Source organism: Electrona antarctica, assembly GCF_951216825.1.
Source record: "Electrona antarctica genome assembly, chromosome: 11".
NCBI lineage: Eukaryota > Metazoa > Chordata > Actinopteri > Myctophiformes > Myctophidae > Electrona > Electrona antarctica.
The window spans coordinates 41,662,352-41,682,256 of NC_136792.1; the positions used below are offsets into that span (position 1 = coordinate 41,662,352).

At 43.9% G+C, this 19,905-nt stretch overlaps 1 protein-coding gene across 1 annotated transcript in view; it reads right to left on the minus strand.

Annotated features, from left to right (window-relative positions):
* dnah10 (dynein axonemal heavy chain 10) overlaps positions 1-19,905 on the minus strand; it is a gene marked incomplete at both ends in the record, with an annotated part of 54,496 nt that overhangs the window by 6,406 nt on the left and 28,185 nt on the right. Inside the window, 29 exons of the mRNA XM_079513866.1 lie at positions 626-793; positions 1,261-1,472; positions 1,808-1,939; positions 2,463-2,634; positions 3,136-3,231; positions 4,398-4,607; positions 5,505-5,705; positions 5,817-6,000; positions 6,088-6,242; positions 6,331-6,485; positions 7,338-7,442; positions 7,548-7,821; positions 8,406-8,635; positions 10,172-10,451; positions 10,568-10,715; positions 11,264-11,485; positions 12,253-12,470; positions 12,553-12,689; positions 12,829-13,010; positions 13,833-14,007; positions 14,674-14,835; positions 15,787-15,984; positions 16,381-16,461; positions 17,511-17,714; positions 17,993-18,164; positions 18,267-18,455; positions 18,604-18,771; positions 19,258-19,351; positions 19,445-19,617. Coding sequence (XP_079369992.1) covers positions 626-793; positions 1,261-1,472; positions 1,808-1,939; positions 2,463-2,634; positions 3,136-3,231; positions 4,398-4,607; positions 5,505-5,705; positions 5,817-6,000; positions 6,088-6,242; positions 6,331-6,485; positions 7,338-7,442; positions 7,548-7,821; positions 8,406-8,635; positions 10,172-10,451; positions 10,568-10,715; positions 11,264-11,485; positions 12,253-12,470; positions 12,553-12,689; positions 12,829-13,010; positions 13,833-14,007; positions 14,674-14,835; positions 15,787-15,984; positions 16,381-16,461; positions 17,511-17,714; positions 17,993-18,164; positions 18,267-18,455; positions 18,604-18,771; positions 19,258-19,351; positions 19,445-19,617 — 5,097 coding nt within the window. The remainder of the gene's footprint in view (positions 1-625; positions 794-1,260; positions 1,473-1,807; positions 1,940-2,462; positions 2,635-3,135; positions 3,232-4,397; positions 4,608-5,504; positions 5,706-5,816; positions 6,001-6,087; positions 6,243-6,330; positions 6,486-7,337; positions 7,443-7,547; positions 7,822-8,405; positions 8,636-10,171; positions 10,452-10,567; positions 10,716-11,263; positions 11,486-12,252; positions 12,471-12,552; positions 12,690-12,828; positions 13,011-13,832; positions 14,008-14,673; positions 14,836-15,786; positions 15,985-16,380; positions 16,462-17,510; positions 17,715-17,992; positions 18,165-18,266; positions 18,456-18,603; positions 18,772-19,257; positions 19,352-19,444; positions 19,618-19,905) is intronic.

The following is a 19,905-nucleotide window of genomic DNA, read 5'->3' on the forward strand; positions in this document are numbered from 1 at the left end:
TTGTGGATGATTCTTCTGTGGCAGAAGCGCACATTTTGTGCGCGCACGCGCGCGCGCGTGTGTGTGTGTGTGTGTCAGATCGCACTGCGATAGCCTGCCATGTCTAATATCACTGTGTAGATATTAGTCTGGAACTTCAGTGTGGAAGATTTATTTCCAAGCAACAAACAGATTCTAACGTCACAGCTAAAAAGTCTCACCTTGAAAGGTGGGCTCTGATTGGTCACCCACAACTCTGGAGTGAGCCAAATGCAATTCAAACTGAGGAGCGCCAGACCAATCTCCCAGGGATTTTGTTTTCCTGTGGCAGATTTGTCTGGTTTCCAGGCTAGTACTGCGACACACGCATGGAATGCGTGGTGTTAGACTGTTATACTGTCATACGACAAAGTATAAAATCTGGTATTAATAAATGAAAAAACATGAAATATGGAGGTTTTTGCCCAACAGTGTCAATATGAAAACATACAGAATAAGAGTGGGTCTAGCCTGGACACCCAAACAGTGCTTGGGTGCTTGCTAGTTATAGATTAAAGCTTCACTCCATGACCCAAATGGTAAGGTAAGTGTCAAACTGTTTCAAACGTATTTTGGGTCACCAGTGTTAGAGTGAGTCCTGCCTTACCCAGGAGCTGTACTGCTTGTGGCGTCTGTCAAAATGGATCATCCAGTTGCCCAGGGACATGAGAGTCTCAGGTGCCAACTTCCTCCAGATGGCAGGGATCTGCCCATTGAAGAGGGCTCGTGCCACCTCATCCAGCTCACTGCTCATCCCCACCTCACCTGCCAGGGCCTGGGAGACACATTAAGTTAACAATTTGGCTGATTTTGACGGAGTATTCCGTCAAACACTGACCCGGTTGCTAGGCAACACCTTCGTCACCCCCAGCACCAGGAAACTTGCAGGCGCATCCCATAGGGTCCCATTAAAAGTAGGATATTCTTTGGCTCTTCTCTCTGAAACTACGAGCGCTGTGCGTGGTGATCATCATCAACTATTACTAACTATTATTAACGTTTCGGCGAATAAACAGTGTGAGCCAATGCTAACATAAGCCGTTTCTTACAATGGAGGTCTGCGAGCGAGGAAACCGGATGTGAAAACATTGTAAGCTGCCCAATTCTGTCTGGCACAGCTAATTACCCTCGATCGCCACAAGGTGGCAGTTAACTTGTTAAGACCAGTCTAAAGCTCTAGAATGCGTGTTCCGTAGCATCCTTTGTTATCTCTTTCTTCGCTCCACTGTCCGTTCTCCTCACCCTCTGCAGCTCAGCCAGGGAGCTCCTCATGCGGACCACTAGCTTGTTGAAGCGTTCCAGCTCCTGCAGCAGAACCACAGAGGTGGGCGAGACGTCCTGGCCGAGCGCCTTGCGGATCACGTCCAGGTCGAACACCTTGGGCATTTTGTTCTGGATGTCCCGGGCCACCTGGCTGATGTACTCCTCCCTGCTAACGCCGCCACCTGACTCACCTGAAGGAATCAAGGACGGATTGATGGAGAGAGTATGGAGTTAATGAAGAAGCAAAGACAGGAAAGATATCAGGTGCCAGTAAATATGAACCCATTCAGGGCGGGAACCCCTTTTGGTGTTAGCATTATGTTATGCTTTAGCTATTGAAAAATAGCAGATCTACAAGCTCATAGCGCGCCACCGAGTGGCGCGCTACGAGCTTGTAGGTCTGCTATTTTTGAAAAATCGAAGAACCACTGACATAGAAACATAGCTTTTTCAGAAAACTGTCAGGATGTAGAAGACATTTTTAGAATCTGATCTCAGGTCAAAATGGGTGAACGAGGAACATTACCAGTCTGTGGCTGCAGCTCCATGAGATGGCTCCACATGTCTCTAGTTGCTTGTGTGTAGTATCCTATCTCAGCATTGCGGTGCAGGCCCATTACCTCTGGTGTGTTCGTCAAGGGGAGGGATTCAATCTCCCCTGTGTTGCAGAAAGAAAAGAAAAAGGCCACACAGATGGCGATGGCGTTGGAAATCAAATGACTGATTTACACTGCTGACTATACTCCTCATAACAAGTAAGACGCGTGAACGCGGGAAGCGAACGCAGCTGTTGTGGCAGTCTGACACACATACACATACACACACAGAGCTTTTTTTCCTCTTAATCTTTTATTTTTATTTTTTTTATTATGTTTAAATTTTTAATTATTTTTAATTTATTATTATTTATTTATTTTTAAGGTTTTTTTGCGTGCGTGCGATGCACGTGCGTGCGTGCACGTGTGTGTGTGTGTGTGTGTGTGTGTGTTTTTGTGTGTGATACAGCTGCGCCCTCTGGTGGCGGGCGGGTGGTGTTACAGCGTGACACACAGACAGACACACACACAGACAGACATGATCTGCTGGGTCTCATAGTAAATGCTCACTGCGTTCGCAAGTTTAAGTTATAAACTGAATTTCCCCCTACAGGACTAACAAGGGAATCTACAACGGCAACTGACCAATGTATGTTTCCTTGAGTCCAGTGGGAGGGATCCTGTAGTCCACCTCTCTGTTGTGGAAGAAGTGAAACGGCTGGAAGGAGTCAAAGATGAAGTCGCCAAAATATTCATTCATGTAGACCGTCAGGATTCTGCGGTCAAAGCTGTCTATAGCTCGCCCTCCGTACATCACCTATAGGGAAAGCAGACCAAAAAACCCAGATATTGAATACCAGAGAAACTGGATACAACAAGAATTATTGTTTAAACTGGTCAGAATTTATTGAGAGGACAGCCCCTTGAGATGCAGCATCTCATTCATGTTAGAGGGGGTCCTATGCACAGATAAAACAGTACACACAATACAGAGCAAATACACAATACACAACAAGACACAGTACACGATACACAATAGAGGGTATGCGCGTGACATCATCATCAAACCAGGAAGTTATGTAGGGACGCCTACTGAGTGGCAAAAAACTACTTTCTGTCCTTCACAGCCCATACATCCACACAGAAAAGTCCTATCTGATTGCATTAAACGACATTAAACAATGTTAAACTCACTTTGCATGTTGCTTTGCCACTCGATTTGCCACTCGATTTGCCACTCGATGTGCCATGTGCCATTCACTTGCCACGTGCCATTCAGCATGCGCATACTCTCTATACACAATTGATTTAAACGAACCTCGCCAACCAGGTATTTCAGACTCTCCCAGGGTATCTTGGCGTCTCCTTGGTTGTGTGCTGTAGTCAGGTACGTGTCCAGGATCTCCATACACACCTATAGAGAATATTTATACATTTTCAACACGCACAGAACAGTGACGTACAGTATATCAGACAGTAAAGTCAGTTCCAATACTGTACCTTACACATTACAGTTGGGTGCCACCGATATTGTCCCTTATCATTTGACCCATTTAGGCCAGATTTTTCAATAGCTAAATTATAACATAATGTTTAAAACACCAAAAGGGGTTCCCGCCCAAAATGGGTTAACTGTCCTTTTGCGCAGATCACGCAAACCTCAGCAAAAAGAAAAGGACAATATCGATGGCCTCCAACTGTAGTTCTCAACCTTTTCAGGCTACGACCACCCAAGACAATCATACGTGAACTGGAGACCCCCACCCTGACAAGCACTTGGAATTGTAAGAGTTGAGGCAGTTTGACCCGGTTCCACAGATAGATATTGTGAAAATAGCTGATCTACAAGGTCACAACGCCTTGCAACGATAGTATTTGACAATTTGGCCAACGTTTGACCATGTTTTATATAGTTTGTTGATTACTTTTGAAACAATTAAAAGTTCATTTCAGAGTTAAAAAGGTGTTCAAAGTCCTTATTTGACTCATTTTAGAAATGTGCAGATACCCTGTATACCCTTATACTGTATGTTGGTTTGTCTACTGTTGAGTGAGAAAACAATGTGGAGCGGGAACCCCTTTTGGTGTTTTAAGCATTATGTTATACTTTAGCTATTGCAAAATAGCAGATCTGTAGATCTGCTATTTTTGAAAAATCGTAAAAATGTGGTGCAAATCTTTGAATATATATTCTTTCAGAGCAGAGGTCTAAATGGTTTAAGCTAATCATCCCGACCTTAGAGTATATATGAATAGAGACGGCACCTGGAGGAAACCCTGAGGCGCAATGGACATAGTGGTCGAATTTGGTATTGCAGCGTGGGCCAAACACATGAACGCGCTGGTCCGTTGACTATCATGATGACACGTGAACGCGGTTTCAGTGCAATGGCAGCGCGTTCATGTGTTTGGCCCAATCAATCCCAGAATGCACTCTGTTCCTACAAGGAAGGAGGAGTGAAATCGCCTCATGCGCTTTTGAGCAACTTAATGCAAGTGGATGGGAGGAGAACTCGGGTGACGTCTCTATTCATATATACTCTAAGATCCCGACCCACAGATCGAGAAGCACTGCCTTACCAGGAAGTCTGACTCGTTGAAATCGTAAGAGACATTCCAGCCGATCTTTCCGTACTTGCGCCGCTCTTGCACCACAGCATGGAAGAAGGCCAGCACATAGACCAGGCTACGGAAGGCAGGGTGTGGGCATGTCATGAGCCTTTCATGGGGTATCTTGGTATACGTTGCTCTCATGTTCAACTTCAGACCATTAGGAGGCTCTGTCACCACCTGTGCATTTAAAAAAAAATCACACCCGTGTGAACTGAGTGGTGTAAGGTCTTATATAGACTGATCAGCTGTGGTCTGACGTAATGTCTGACGTAATGAAATCACACCCGTGTGAACTGGGTGACCATAGCAACCGTGCTAATTTTTTGAGCACAGACAGACAGACTAACAAAGCCAGTTGTAGGAGTGGTTTACACCACTCAAAAATAAATAGAATGATGCCATTATCAAAGACAAAACATGCTCCTTGATGATTTTTCAAAGCAAATGTTTAGTTGTTTATTTGTTCAGTGACATAGAGACCTATTGGATACTAAAGGCCACCCCTTACCTCTCATCCCTAAACTTATTTGCAATTTTTTACTTACTTTTAAAATAGTTCAAATAGCCGATCTACAAGCTCACGTGTCGATGTAGATCGGCTAGTTGAACTATTTCAAAATGTTTTCTTTTTTTTAAATAGTAAAACATGATGGTAGCACTTCAAAATGTTTTCTTTTTTTTTAAATAGTAAAAAATGACAAATACGTTTAGGGATAAGGGGTAATGGGTGGTGCAAGATACAGTAGGGCCCTAAATGTATAGATCATAGTACTGGTTTCTATGTGATGCATCATATGGAGTGGGGTTTCACCTTAAAGCCCAAACCACACCAAAGGGACAAAACGCTTTAAATGCAAACCACACCAATGCAACTCATTGAGTTGCAAGGAGTTGCATTGGTGTGGTTGACCTTAAAAAAACGTTTTGTCCCGACCCTTTGGTGTGGTTTGGGCTTAAGTTTAGAGACATCAAAGTAAAAAGAAAGAAAGAAAAAAACCTAAACATGTAAAAGATGCCTATGTTTGCAGTGCAGAAGTATCATTGTTTCAGCTATCCAGGTTTCAACAGTGTTACCTTTAGAGACTTCTGCAGTATGCCGATGGGGAAGTCCTTGATGGGGTCGGTGGTGAGCCACAGGCGGAAGTCGGGGTGGGGTTTAGTGATTCTCTCCAGGGACTTCTCCAGCTCCTTCAGCCACTTGGCCAACAGGTGGCAGTTCTGCAGCATCAGCCACTGGCCACGGGACACTGCTGTCTCCAGCAGCTGCAGTGCCACCTTGGATCACACAAACGGACGCAACGCTGCTGTGAAAACTGAAGGGTTCAACTCAGACTTCAAAAACACCTTGACTTATTGATGATTTATACAAAGATAGTTCTTCGTTACCTTCTCTTGGCCTTGCCCCATAGCAAGGAACCTAAGCCTGTTGCCCCCGAAGGACGACCTCTCGGCCAGTTTCATTAGGTCACTGGCTGGGTCAGAGCCTGGACTCAGGATGAACACGATGGGGGAGTTTGGTGTGCTCTGCTCATAGATGGCCTCAAAGCTGATCTCTGGAGGCTGCACAAATCTGAATAGAACAAGCAGTTAACAGAAAAAATAAATATTTCTGACATCTAATCCCTAATTAGAACCTGAAGAACCAAACATTTCTCACTTCTCGCCCATGGTGACAGTGACGTAGTCTGTGACGGCTCTGTAGACTCTATCGAGACGGAAGCAGCGCAGCAACAACAGCTCCTGGAAGGCTGTCAGGTTGTCTTTGTACATCATGGGAAAGGGAGCCTGCTCTGGCCTGTCTAGGTCAAACCACTAGGGACACGATGAAGGAACAGGTTAGTCAGTCATGCCATTCAATTCAATCAAAAACTTGCTATTTCCTGTGAGCGCGATCACCTACAGCCATCCACTCATTGGGATTGTTCTCCACATCATCCGGCAGAGAGCCAAACCGCTCAGGGAAGAGCTCCGCTAGCTTCATGATGTCCTCCCACCCCTGGTCTGGAAGCCACTCGCATGGTTTCTTACGCTTGCTCTTCTCCAGAGACAGATTACCTTGAACAGAAGGGCGAAGAAAATTGAATCGTGTGGATCTTGGGATCCACATAGGAACGGCATGGCTCTAATGTAGATCTGGGACTTCATGTGGCCAGCCTGTGACTTTAGTCATGTATGACTCAAGGTTTCAACCCGATCACAAATGTAAGTTCAATATTTTAAGTATAAAACATACAGTAGCCTATATATAAAAGTTGTGTTGCTCAAACAGCGTTAATGCTGGGTCGTAAACGTATTATGTGTGAGTGGAGAGCTCCCTCTGCCCCCTCTGTGAATGTTTGGTTTAGTCAACTTGGTCAAGTGGCAGCGTTGGAAAAACTGTCTTTCAGACTTCTTAACAAAGTAGACAACTATTTGTTGAAATGGGATAAGTGGGAGGCGCACACTGGAGGCACTGTCTAATTGTAATCTGAGCAGACTATTATATGAACTGTATTTTAATTTCAATGAATATCCATCGCCTTATTATTTCTATTGTTTTTCTTTTTCTTTCATTTTATGTATGTATGTTTTTTCTTGTATTTTTACTTTACTGTTCACTTTTGCATTCTGTTTTTCCTTTGTTCCTGCTTTAATTGTTACTGCACTGTTGTGAAGATTTCTTTCTGTATCCTGTGATTGAAAATAATAAAAAATATTAATCATAAAAAATAAAAAATAAAGTTGTGTTGTAGTGCTAGTGGAGGTACTGCCTACTGGCAGAGTGCATACAAGGGTTGGCTCTGAGTGGTTTGCGAGTGTCTGGACACACACAGTAGCCTACATAAAAAGCATAGGGGAGTCTAGTCAACATTTGACATGTATTATATATACAGTATTACAGATGCTATACTGTCTGTGTCATCTCACCCTTTAAGAAGAACTCCAGCTCATCCTGAGGGGCCCTTCCCTCCGGCTGCTCAATCTTTATGATCATATTGAAGGAGAAGAGCAGCTTGTGTCTCTCAAACAGACCTGGAAAAACAGGATAGAAAAACAGGCAGGTAGTGCTTCAGCTGCCTAAGGTCGTCTAAAATGCTGATGTATGTACTGAACCATTGCCTTGACGTGTGGGTTCACCTGTGCAGCCGTAGTTGTAAACATTATGAGTCAGGGTGTCCATGATGTTCTTCAGTCTCTTAGGCAGGGTGAAATCAGGCAGAGACTTGCGCAGTGAGAAGTCAAACACCTCCAGGTAGGACGCTAGGGAGTACTGGTACATGCTGTTCACTAGAGCCATTTCGGACAGCACAAAGAACAGGATGGCTCCGCGCTTGGCAGCAGGACGGTAGCCGTCTCTCAGCTTGTCGATGTCCGCCGAGGTCATCTCTGCCAATTTGAGCTTCTCTGACACCTGAGGGGGCACATTTTTTCAGAGATAGAAAGGTAGGATTCCAGGTAGTAGCTGACCCTCTGCCCCAAGTATGAACCGTGTGAATATGGTACTGCACATGAAGACTAGGGCAGGGCGATATGGCTTCAAATCAATTAGGCTACTTTTTCCTTGATTACGATTAATGAACGATTTGTTTTTTAATAGCATATCTACAAGCTCACAGTGCATCACATCACTTGTAGATCGGCATGTACAATGAAGTATACACATGGTTAATCATAATCAGACTAGTATAGAGCCATGGGGGACTCCGCACAACAACGTATGATGTTTAAGTCATGAATTAGCCCCATGCAGACCTAATGAGATGAGATGAGAGATGAGATATACTTTATTAATCCCTGAGGGGAAATTGAAGCGTTACAACAGCATAATGTGACACATAGAAAGCTAAAACTACTGGACAGACAGAAGAACACAAAACAGACACAAATGGACATAAACCACACAAGACCAGTACCACCAAGGACCATATGCCATTTGGGGGGGAGGAAGTTCTTATGCATTCGCATTGTATAGTCTGATAGCACAAGACTCATCACCTCGCTGGTCTTTGCCTTGGTCTCCTCCAGTGTCAGGACCAGCTCAGTGTTGTCCAGGATGTTGCCCGTGGAGCTGGCCAGCTCTCTGAGCAGAGAGTCCTCCAGGTCCTTCAGCAGCTTCCTGTTCTCGCTGGTGTCTCGGACCAGACGCTCACGCTGCTCCTCCAGCTCGCTCCTCTCGAAGCCCACGATCACGCTCAGCAGCTGGTCCTCCAAGCCCTTCAGTGTCACTGTGACAAACGCATGTGTAATAATGGACATAGATCAGTGGCTTCCAAACGTTTCTGGTCTAGGGCCCACTTGGAAATCTTGAAAGCTTTCGCATAAACCCATAAAGTTTATTAAATATAGAGTGTTTAAAGGTGTAAGTAAGTCTTGCCGAGCCATGAGGCCCATAGGGCAGGAGCCTATCTCCTGTTTCTGTAGTGTGAGGTAGCTTGGCGTACAAATACACCCCCTGGACATGATGTACAAGTACACCCCCTGGACATGATGTACAAGTACACCCCCTGGACATGATGTACAAGTACACCCCCTGGACATGACGCTAGTATTGCTATATATTCTACTATAGTAGTCGCAGGGACTTACCCCCAATCCAACCCTTGATGCTGAGTGCCAAGCAGGGAGGCACTGGGTCCCATTTTCTTCAGAGTCTTTAGTACGACCCGGCCGGGGATCGAACCCCGACCTCTCAGTCCCAGGGCGTACACTCTAACCACAGGACCACTGAGCTGGTTTAAAGGAGTAGTTCACCCAAAAAATTACTTATTTAGTTCTAATTACACATACACACCCCATGAAGCCTTGAATTCATGGAGAGTGTTTTGTTTTGGTATCACATTCCTAAGCCAATAATTTGATGTCATCGGTCAATAGGAGGTCCAACCAGAGACTGACTGCTCATCAACTTATTATGGGGTGTGTAATTGATAGAAAATTAGTACTTTTGAGGGGGGTGAAGCGAACTAATGATACGTAGCTTGCAGAGTTAGTTCAGTCAGATATACTGTACAAGACCCACATGTCATTTGCTGACGTGGCAGTTGACCAATTGGGCGGAGTATTTAAGCTCACCTAGGGCCTGACTCACACCTTCGCAACAGATTGATGTATGCTTGTTGTATGAGACTTATTGACTGATGCAAGCTCACAATGCATTTCCAATGGGAGTCACATGGTTTGACACAACATTTGTGTTGTATGAGGGGGTGGGGGGCAGTCGAAACACAGCCGAAAGCTGTACAACACAAATGTTGTGTCAAACCATGTGACTCCCATTGGAAATGCATTGTGAGCTTGCATCAGTCAATAAGTCTCATGCATCTAGCATGCATCAAAGTTGTATGCTAGATCGAAAGGTGTGAGTCGGGCCTAAGACTGCATTCTTCCTGCGTTCCTTCTGCATATGTATGGTTCCTGGTTGTTGTTATGCTCTGTTTGCTCCCACCGTCACCCCAGCACCACCGGTGGGCTCTGCTATATTCCTGTCCCCCATGGGGGGATTGTTATTGTATATCTATCTCCCTGCTCTTAATGGTTAATGAATCAATGATGGTTGTATAATTGTGCCGAGCAGGGAGAAAATGTAGCAGAGCCGAACGCCAAGTATATATTATTATATTTGTTCAATCTATTCGTGAGTTATCTGACTGAACTTAATGCATAATGGATGGATAATGGATTCTTGGTTAATGGATTCTTGATGAATAGTTTTACCCCTCGCGGACATAAACGTCCGTTTGGCATGGCTGAGGCTCACTCACCGGTGTAGTTAATGACCATGGCTTTTCCAAACACGGAGGGGGAGTACTTGGGGTTGGCCAGCTTGGTGTTGAGGTAGAGTTTAAAGTTGGGGTCGTAGTCCACCTCCTTGTCTCCGAGCACGATGACCTGTCTGCCCTCTGCCCCTTTAACGTTCTTCTCCAGCACGGTGTCAATCACAGGGTCAATGTACTCGTCCACATCCTGGAACAGGAAGGGGAAGCCATACTTGATGGCCATCTCCAGCTGCTTCAGGAAGTCTGGATCACTGAAGGAGGAGATCTATAGGCAAACGGATGGGTATGCCAATCGGTGTTTAGAGATACTGGCACTGCTGTCAGATTATTAAGAATCTGTAAAAACACAAGTAGGAAAAGTTTTATGACTGTTTTCTGTACTTTGAGGTTATTCTTCTCCTCCATTTTCTTGATCCAGTTGAGTGCTTGCTGTTGCGGGTCGATGCACATGGGGAAACGGCTGGCTCTGGTGGTGAGGATTCCATTCTGGACTGACAGCTCATCTGGAGGCAAGCCCTCCGATCCCCACCTGTCAAAAAGGTTTCATTCAATATATACAGTACAATAAAACAACCAGCGGTCTGGGGACCACCAGTGGTCCTTGAGGGGGTTCCAGGTGGAGTGGACCCCAGCTGAATGATGCAAAGTCGGTAAACACATGGACCCTTATAGATCTTTAACTCTTGAGAGTGTAAAATAAAACCAAATGGACCCACATGGGTCCATGTGGGTCCATGTGGGTCACACACACACGGACTCACACACACACGGACGGAGTAAAAAAACATACTCTCTCCCCATGCCTTCGGCCTGGTGGAGACAATAATGGGCCTTGATATGGGTTGAAAACCACTGAAATAGAATACCGTATACTGAGTGTAAATTTGACTGTGAGTGTAAAAATGGATGTGTATCCATTCCACACACACACACACACACACACACACACACGCACACACACGCACGCGCACGCACACACACACACACACACACACACACACACACACACACACACACACACACACACACACACGCGCGCACACACACACGCACACACACACACACACGCACACACACCTGCTGACTTCCACCTCGTCGGTCAGCAGCTTCTCCACCCTGAAGGGCTGGCTCAGAGGGATTCCTCTCTCCAGCAGGTCCTTCTCCCACACCTCGTGGACCATCTGGTTCCTGAAGTCCCAGTTGAACGCCCCCTCGTAGCTCAGGAACGCAGCGCACATCAGACAGTCGCCCAGGAGGAGGGAGCGCCGCTGCTTCAGCTCCTCTAGATCCACTGCCCAGCTGAGAAAGGGAGGGAGCAGTGGTGGAATAAGTACTCCATTTTATTTTATTTTTTGTCCATCTTTGAGGGTTTGTGTAAACACAAACAGTGTCCTAACCCATTTTGGGCGGGAACCCCTTTTGGTGTTAGCATTATGTTATGCTTTAGCTATTGAAAAATAGCAGATCTACAAGCTCATAGCGCGCCACCGAGTGGCGCGCTACGAGCTTGTAGGTCTGCTATTTTTGAAAAATCGAAGAACCACTGACATAGAAACATAGCTTTTTCAGAAAACTGTCAGGATGTAGAAGACATTTTTAGAATCTGATCTCAGGTCAAAATGGGCTAACACAAACATTGAATGCCATTGATAATGAAATGACAGCGTTGAGTGTTTGTGTCCTAACACAAACATTGCGTAAACACAAACATCGAAGACGAAGGCGAGGACGCAAATTCTAATTGGCCGGAATGACACGATGTATGATGATGTATGATGATAAGAGCGCCCCTCACTTCACACGGGTGTGATTTTTTTATTAAGTAAAAGTATCAATAGAAAATTAGAAATACATCGCACTATACTAAGTAAAAGTCCGAGAGGCTAAATCTCATCCGTGGCTCAAATGCCAAATAAATAATGGACCTTGATATGAAAAGGGTTGAAAACCAGTGCTTTTTACACCACTGGGGAGGAGGATGAAGATGTGGACATAAGGAAGACCAGGAGAAGCCAGACCGCGGGGGACACATTCTGTTGAGCGTATGATCCATCCGCTCGGCTCACCGCTTGTTCTCGGAGCCCAGGCCAGAGATGAGTTTGTCGGCAGCCGTCAACCTCCTCTGCATGATCTCAGCCTCCTCCTGCAGCACCTGCTGCTCCCCCATGGCACCATCGTACTTCTGTCTCAGAGAGCCCAGCTCCTTCTGGATGGCACTGAGCTCATTCTGAATGCGCTGCAGCTCCCGTTTGCTCTCGAAGAAGTTCCGCTCCAGGCGTGCTACCTAAAGAATTCAATGCACATCATCCACAGTGTTCATCACGCGATGTGTATTGTGCCTTATATCTAAAAGGCAAGAGTTTTACCTTTTCTCTTTTGGGCTTGATCTCCCTGGCAACCTCACAGTATCCCATGACCGCCTCCACAAATTTCAGCATTCCTGAGCCAGCCTTGCTGATAACCTGCATTTCCTCAGAACTAGTGTTGAGGTTCTTTAGAAAGCCTAAGGACAATGGCATTCATCATTATTTAAAACCAGTGTCAAATTATAGGATTGTATGCAACATGAACGTTAACATTCGCAATGCGTTTGTTATCAGATCCTTTCTTAGTTAACCAATAACCGGGGGAAAGCTACATACCTCTTACAGTCTTGACCTGGCTGGAATTGATGCCATCACAGTCCATTTCCATCAGTGAGCGCAGGAAGTTAGCCTCTGACATCATCCCTCTAGCCGCCTTCCAACTGATCTCCTTGTGGCCACGTATTACCAGGATGCACTCACACACAACCTGCACCTGTTTGGGCGGCTTGGCAAAGGACCTGAAGAGGAGGACAGGGCGTCAACAAGCAAGCAACACAGGTATAGGGAGGAATGGGACACAGAGGAAAATATTAATAAAAATGTAAAAACGTCCATAACCACTTGCCCAAATGTGATAACCATCACATTTGTGATGATAGCTATGGCCGTTATTAGCCCAAGTAGTGTTTTTCGGGCATAACAAATGCTTGCAATGGATTCAGAATCATGAAAACCCCCTAGTTTTACACATCACATGCTACTTTACAGAATGAAATGTTGAAAATGTTGCCTTATATAGATTACCATCACCTACCACTGGGATTTCTTAGGACTTTTGATATGTTGTTACTAACATATGAAACAAAAAAAGTTAAAAGAGTTTGTTTGCAGAGTTGTTGCAATTTGTTTGAGGTTAACCCACACAATGACTATACTATTTGGAATCATTTACTGATGTAGCAGTATATCCTATAAAACCATGTCCAAAAAGGAAGTCTTTACATCTTCCTACTCATTTTTGAACTTCAGGTGGAAAATCAATGATCACATTGTTGTCGTCGTGTTTTTTTCTTATTTAATTTAAAAAAAAGAAATATATACATTGTGTTTTTTTCAAATCAAATCAAATCAAATCAAATCAAATCAAATCAAATCAAATCAAATCAAATCAAATCAAATCAAATCAAATCAAATCAAATCAAATCAAATCAAAAGATATTACCAACTAGATAAAGCAACTTTTGACAAGTAATAAAAACACAAAACATACAATTCCTATAATTATTTCACCCACACAGCTAAGTTGATGTTCAGAACAAGAAGGAGCATTGAACCAACACCTGATCTCAGTGACGTCAGACTTTTCCAAGCCTTGTAAGGCAGTCCGGGCGGCCTCCAGGGCTGGCAGAGCCTCGGCCAGGGAACTCTCTGCGTCTCTCTTCTCCACGGCGATGACCTTATTCTGCTCCTCAACCTCCTTGGCTTTTTCTTCTGCCAGCCCCTTCTTCTCCTCAGCTGGAAGGAGGGAAAGTGTCAATATGAATTGCCGCGCCAATAGCCAAAGATGTTGCGCGTGTCTGTGCATGCGTGTGTGTCAAAGTGTGCACGTGTTCACACTTTGATTGACATTTTTATTTCACAGTAAGTGACAGTATGCAGAATGGGTACACGTCAAACGAAAGTATACAGGTCAATACAAAACTACAAAGACTGCTACTTGAGGACAGAACCAAAAAGCACAAAGACTTGTTTACATAAGGGTCCTCCATTTTCATTTTCATTTAATGACGCACAAATATACACTTCTATGAAAAAGGTAAATCACCATATAGTTAAAAAAGGGAAAAGATGTACAGTGTGGAAAGGATAAACTTGGCCAGTTTCAAATTGCAGACGCCCGTACAGTAGGTGCTCTTAGTGTCATGGCCGCCCCAATGCATTTCCAATGGAAGTCACATGGTTTGTAGTCCACATTTTGGACTACAAGCTGTTGTATGGCTTTCGGCTGTGTTTCGACTGCGCTCCTCCTCCTCATACAACACAAATGTTGTGTCAAACCATGTGACTCCTATTGGAAATGCATTGGGGCGGCCATGACACTACACAACATTCATCCAACAAGCATACAGCAATGCAGTAAAGGTCTGAGTGAGGCCTAGGGATTCACAGAAGAACACTGACCCGCAGTGGTGTTGGTGGAGATCTCTTCCAACATGAGCTCACAGGCTGAAGACTTTTCCGCCAGCACCACCTTCTGCTCTGCCAGCTTGTCATTGAGCTGAGCCAGCTGCACGCTGGTCTTCTCCAGCTTGTCCAGACCCCCCTCCAGGCGCTTGCACTGAGCTGCATGAGAGATCAAACATGAAACCAAATAGAAACATGATTTTACTCATATAAATGCAGTGGTGGGGGGAAAAGTACTCATTTGTTTTACTTAAGTAAAAGTATCAATACCACAATGTAGAAATACTCCATTACAATAATTCAAAATTTACTTGAGTAAAATTACAAAGGTAATGGTATCAAAATGTACTTTTAGTAACAAAAGTAGAAAGTAGTCATTGTGCAGTATGTCCCATTTCACAAGTTTTCAAATATCTTTTGAAAATAGCAGATCTACAAGCTCACAATCGCATTGCGACGCATTGTGAGCTTGTAGGTCGGCTATTTTCAAATGGCAGAAAGGTATATAGGGCTTAATGTATGTTTTGTAATAAGAATCAAAATCTACAAAGTAACTAGTAACTAACGTTTTCAAATAAATGTAGTGGAGTAAAAGTTTAATATTTGCCTCTGAGATGTAGTGGAGTAGATAAAGTACAAATACCTCAAAAGTGTATTTAAGTACAGTACTTAAGTAAATGTACTTAGTTACTTTCCCACTGAAACATGCATTCAATTTGTCCTTTATATTTGCACTGATTTACATTTCGAGTAGGTCTCGCGTTGCCAGACTGTTGCCTCTCACAATTTTCAAATGCTTCCGTCACACTGCACTGGAAGATCGTCATGAGTAAGCGATAAAGTGATAAAGTGAAGCCTACTGCCCACTTCCGTTTCGTCTTTACAGTCACGCAAATGTAACCTAATATAAATAGAAATCACCTAAGCATATATAGCTTGCTGCTTAGCAGGAATGGAAATGAAAAAGTTAAATGTAAACATATTTTAAAATATATTTTCGTGAACGAAAACTCGGATTTCGGGAGGTGTAGTTCCAGACACTATATAGCATTGGGAGATCGTAGAATAGTTGTCTGTCTATGTGAGACTATCAGCTGATCTACCACGCACCCAGGATGTATCGGTCCTTGTCCTCCAGCAGCTTGGCGCAGGTGCTGAGGAAGTCCAGGTAGTTCTTGGGAGTGACGTAGTTGCTGCGTCTGAGTTTCTGCAGGAACATTCTGCTGTACTCTCCCACAGAGCGGTGGACCATGCACACGTGGGCTATCACTGCCTCCAAATGGGACTTGGGGATCATTGGACTCTTTCCTGCAGCAATTCATGGGATGCAACTCGTTTAGGCCTGACTCACACCTTCGCATCTAGCATACAACATTGATGCATGCTAGATGTATACAAAGGGTTTGTTTACATCTTGCCCCAATGCATTTCCAATGGAAGTCACATGGTTTGACACAACATTTGTGTTGTACGGCTTTCGGCTGTGTTTCGACTGCCCCCCACCCCCTCATACAACCCAAATGTTGTGTCAAACCATGTGACTCCCATTGGAAATGCATTGTGAGCTTGCATCAGTCAATACGTCTCATGCATCTAGCATGCATCAATTTTGTTGCGAAGGTGTGAGTCAGGCCTTAGCATGCATAAAACAACTCCATTCAACAGTAGTAGTGGAAAGCATGCATGGTGGTGTGATTTACAGACCAAGGAATGACTGGGCCACGGCGTGTAATGCCTGCGGAGGCCACGGCAGGAACCAATCTATCCCAGTGTTGTTCACCAGTCCTATGAAATTAAGAGAAAAACATGTGATACAAAATTTTTTGAGTGGCGCTAGCCTCTCCTATGCACAGCTTTCTGTGTATGTCTGTCCGTATGAGCATTTGATTGGCTGATGTCTGATGATGTTCTCATCATCATACGTCGATCATCATCATGATGAAATTCGATATATGATATGATAATTCAAATGATATTTGGGTATAATTCTCAGGTCCATAATTACTCAACACGTAGCTCAAATCACCTCAGACCTCCAAAGGCCTGTACGTCACAAACTAATATAGTTTAATATAGGCTTCAGAGGGTCTAAATGGAATTATCTACCTTTACATCTGTGGGAATTGTCTTATCTTCAATTCAAGAAGGTTCTAAAATCACTTCTCTTAACCACCAAATACTTCCTTTACGGACTGCCAATTTAACCAGTTTTGTGACTTTGATTTTATTGTGATTTGTTCTGCTATTTTCTTGTTATTTTGTCCATATATATATATTTTCTTTTCCCCCCCTTTGAGTGATATGTGTTTTTAATTGAAATAGATCTGCATATTCAATGTTGATGTAGTTTTTGTCCTGTGAATGTACAGATGTTCTTGGAGAATGCCACATGTTTTATTGACTATTTTTTAAGTGAAAAACAAACAAACAAACAAAATGCACAGCTTTGTGTATATGTCTGTCTGTATGACGTATGATGATGAGAACATCATCATACATCAGCCAATCAAAGTCATCGATTCCGTGCTCACTGCTCATACAGACAGACAAACATACACATAAAGCTGTGCATAGGATTAGGATAGCCCCTCATCATTGTGATGAAAGGTGCCGCTCACTTCACACAAGTGTGTTTTTTTACTTAGATCATGCATGCAATAAAGGTCTATCTATTCATAGTACAGTTTTTGGTGAAGAGGTGACCACAGAGAGATATGTTGTGTGAGCGGTGGTCACCGCGGCGTGACGTCATGTTGTTGTTTTAGGTGGTCACCTCTTCACCGAAAACCCATAGGCCTTAAGAATTGCAGACAGATTGTGGCACGATATCTCACCTGGAAAATTCCTGCAGCGTGTTCTGAGGGCGTCCCCCACTGGGGACATGCACAGGACGATGTGCAGGTTGCTGGCACTCTTGTCGACAAAGTACTGCCACATGCTGTCCTTGGAAGGGCCTGCGCCCTTCTTCATGGCTTCATCACGCAGCTGATTGATGACAGACTCCTTCTCATCGTCCAGGAACAACGCAGGAACGATGCCTGTGAATGGAGATTGAATTGAGAGCAGTTCTATCGCAGTGAGAGAAAATCCCGAAATCACCATATATACAGTTAATATGTGCGTGTGTTTGTGTGTGTGTTAGGTTGCGCACAGGTGGTGAAAAACAACCATGCTGTTTTCGTGCTCAGACGCACCCAGCCAGCCAGCCAGCCACCCACCCACCCACACACACACACATAGTCACTTAAGGAAGTGGTTGCACCACTTAAAAATGATGAATGAGAGTATAAGCCAGGATGTTCTATGTTTTTCAGACCGGAGGTGAGCATGTTGTTGATGAGTTCAAGGAAGCCCTCCTCGACGACATGGCCGTCAGTGAACAGGAACACCGTCTTCTTGTTTTCGATGCCCAGCTTCAGGTACAGGCTTTTCAGATCCTCGCGGAAGTTCGACTCAGCATAGCCTCTGCTTAGGGTGATCTCAAACACCTGAGGGCATATTATACAGTAGGTTTACACAGCGACTGTTACAAAATGGAGATTTCTCACTGCAACCTTTGTCTTTAATTATGATGTTCTACTCTACTGTACCTCACAGCCAGCGGTGAAAGCAGCCAGCTTGGCTAAGGACTGCCTGCCGGAGCCTCCCACGCCGACCAACAGAGCGTGGCCGCGGTCCATACGGAGGATCCTATGCACTCGGGTCAGATGCTCAAGGGCGTCATTGAACAGAACCAGATTCATTCTAGACTTGGTCTCGTTGTACTCCTCTAGAATCTCCTGCAGAGTAAACCATGACCTTTAGATATCTTATAATTGTAGATTATACTGTATGTTGCAATGTGACAAAGTATCATGACAAATACTTGTATAGTAGTTGTACTATAGCATCACATCAGACTGAGGCCAACCTTAACTGGAACAGTACCTGGAACAAGGCTTTAGAAGCTTCATAGTCGCATATGTCCTCATAAACTCTGGCTTCAGACTCACAGAGGGCTGACTTGTAGTCTCCATATATGATAGGGTCCTTCATGGCTGACTCTAGGTCTGACTTGAAATGCTCTTCAATTAAGTTCTTTATATGATCTTGTACCTAGAGGCAAAAAAATAATAAATACAATTTTCAAGGGATTAAATGTAATATCCATGGAGTGAACATTGATAACAAGAACACGTATTTGAAATTGCAATGAGAGGTGTAATTGCAATGAGAGGTGTAATTGCAATGAGAGGTGTAATTGCAGAGAGGTGTAATTGCAATGAGAGGTGTAATTGCAATGAGAGGTGTAATTGCAGAGAGGTGTAATTGCAATGAGAGGTGTAATTGCAATGAGAGGTGTAATTGCAATGAGAGGTGTAATTGCAGAGAGGTGTAATTGCAATGAGAGGTGTAATTGCAATGAGAGGTGTAATTGCAATGAGAGGTGTAATTGCAGAGAGGTGTAATTGCAATGAGAGGTGTAATTGCAATGAGAGGTGTAATTGCAGAGAGGTGTAATTGCAATGAGAGGTGTAATTGCAAAAAACGTCACTTGTTCCTTCAGTCAATATAAAAAGTGACTACAGTGTGTATAACTACCAGGGTTTTATCAGTTTCATTGATGAGTCTATCGTGGAATACTCTCAGGCATTCATTCCTCCAAACACGTACAAACTGGGAGACAGTCAAAAACCTGTCAAAGAAACACACAGAGACAGAGAAACTTAAACAAGCCAAAGTGAAAAGGGACATTACGTCGTAATAACGTTAACCTGCTGCGTCATACCTCTCAGAGTTTGTGGCGGTCAGTCCATTGTAAACCCTTGAGAGGTCCCTCAGGTTGAAAATGTAGTGGAACTTGGAGGGCGTGGGCGGCAGCTCTCTGATGATGTTCTTATACAACGCCAGTGTGCACAAGGTCACCGTGTCACACACCTTCCGTATGGCCTCTTCAAAAGACTGAAACATTTAATCATGCTTAATACCTGGCTCATGTTTATTTTTGTTGATAATCAAAGATCAAAGAGACTTCACAACCAAACAAACAGTCTGCCAAGCAGACATAATTATCCAAGCATGTAACAACAATGTGGAATTCATTCTATGAATTGTGTGTACATAAATTAGAATATATTTGATACCTGCACTTGTCTTTCAACTTAAAGAGGTTATGCCGTGATTTCCCCCCCCCTAAAACATGATCATTAGGTACTATGATTATACTAGGAGAAAGATTTTTTTTAAAGA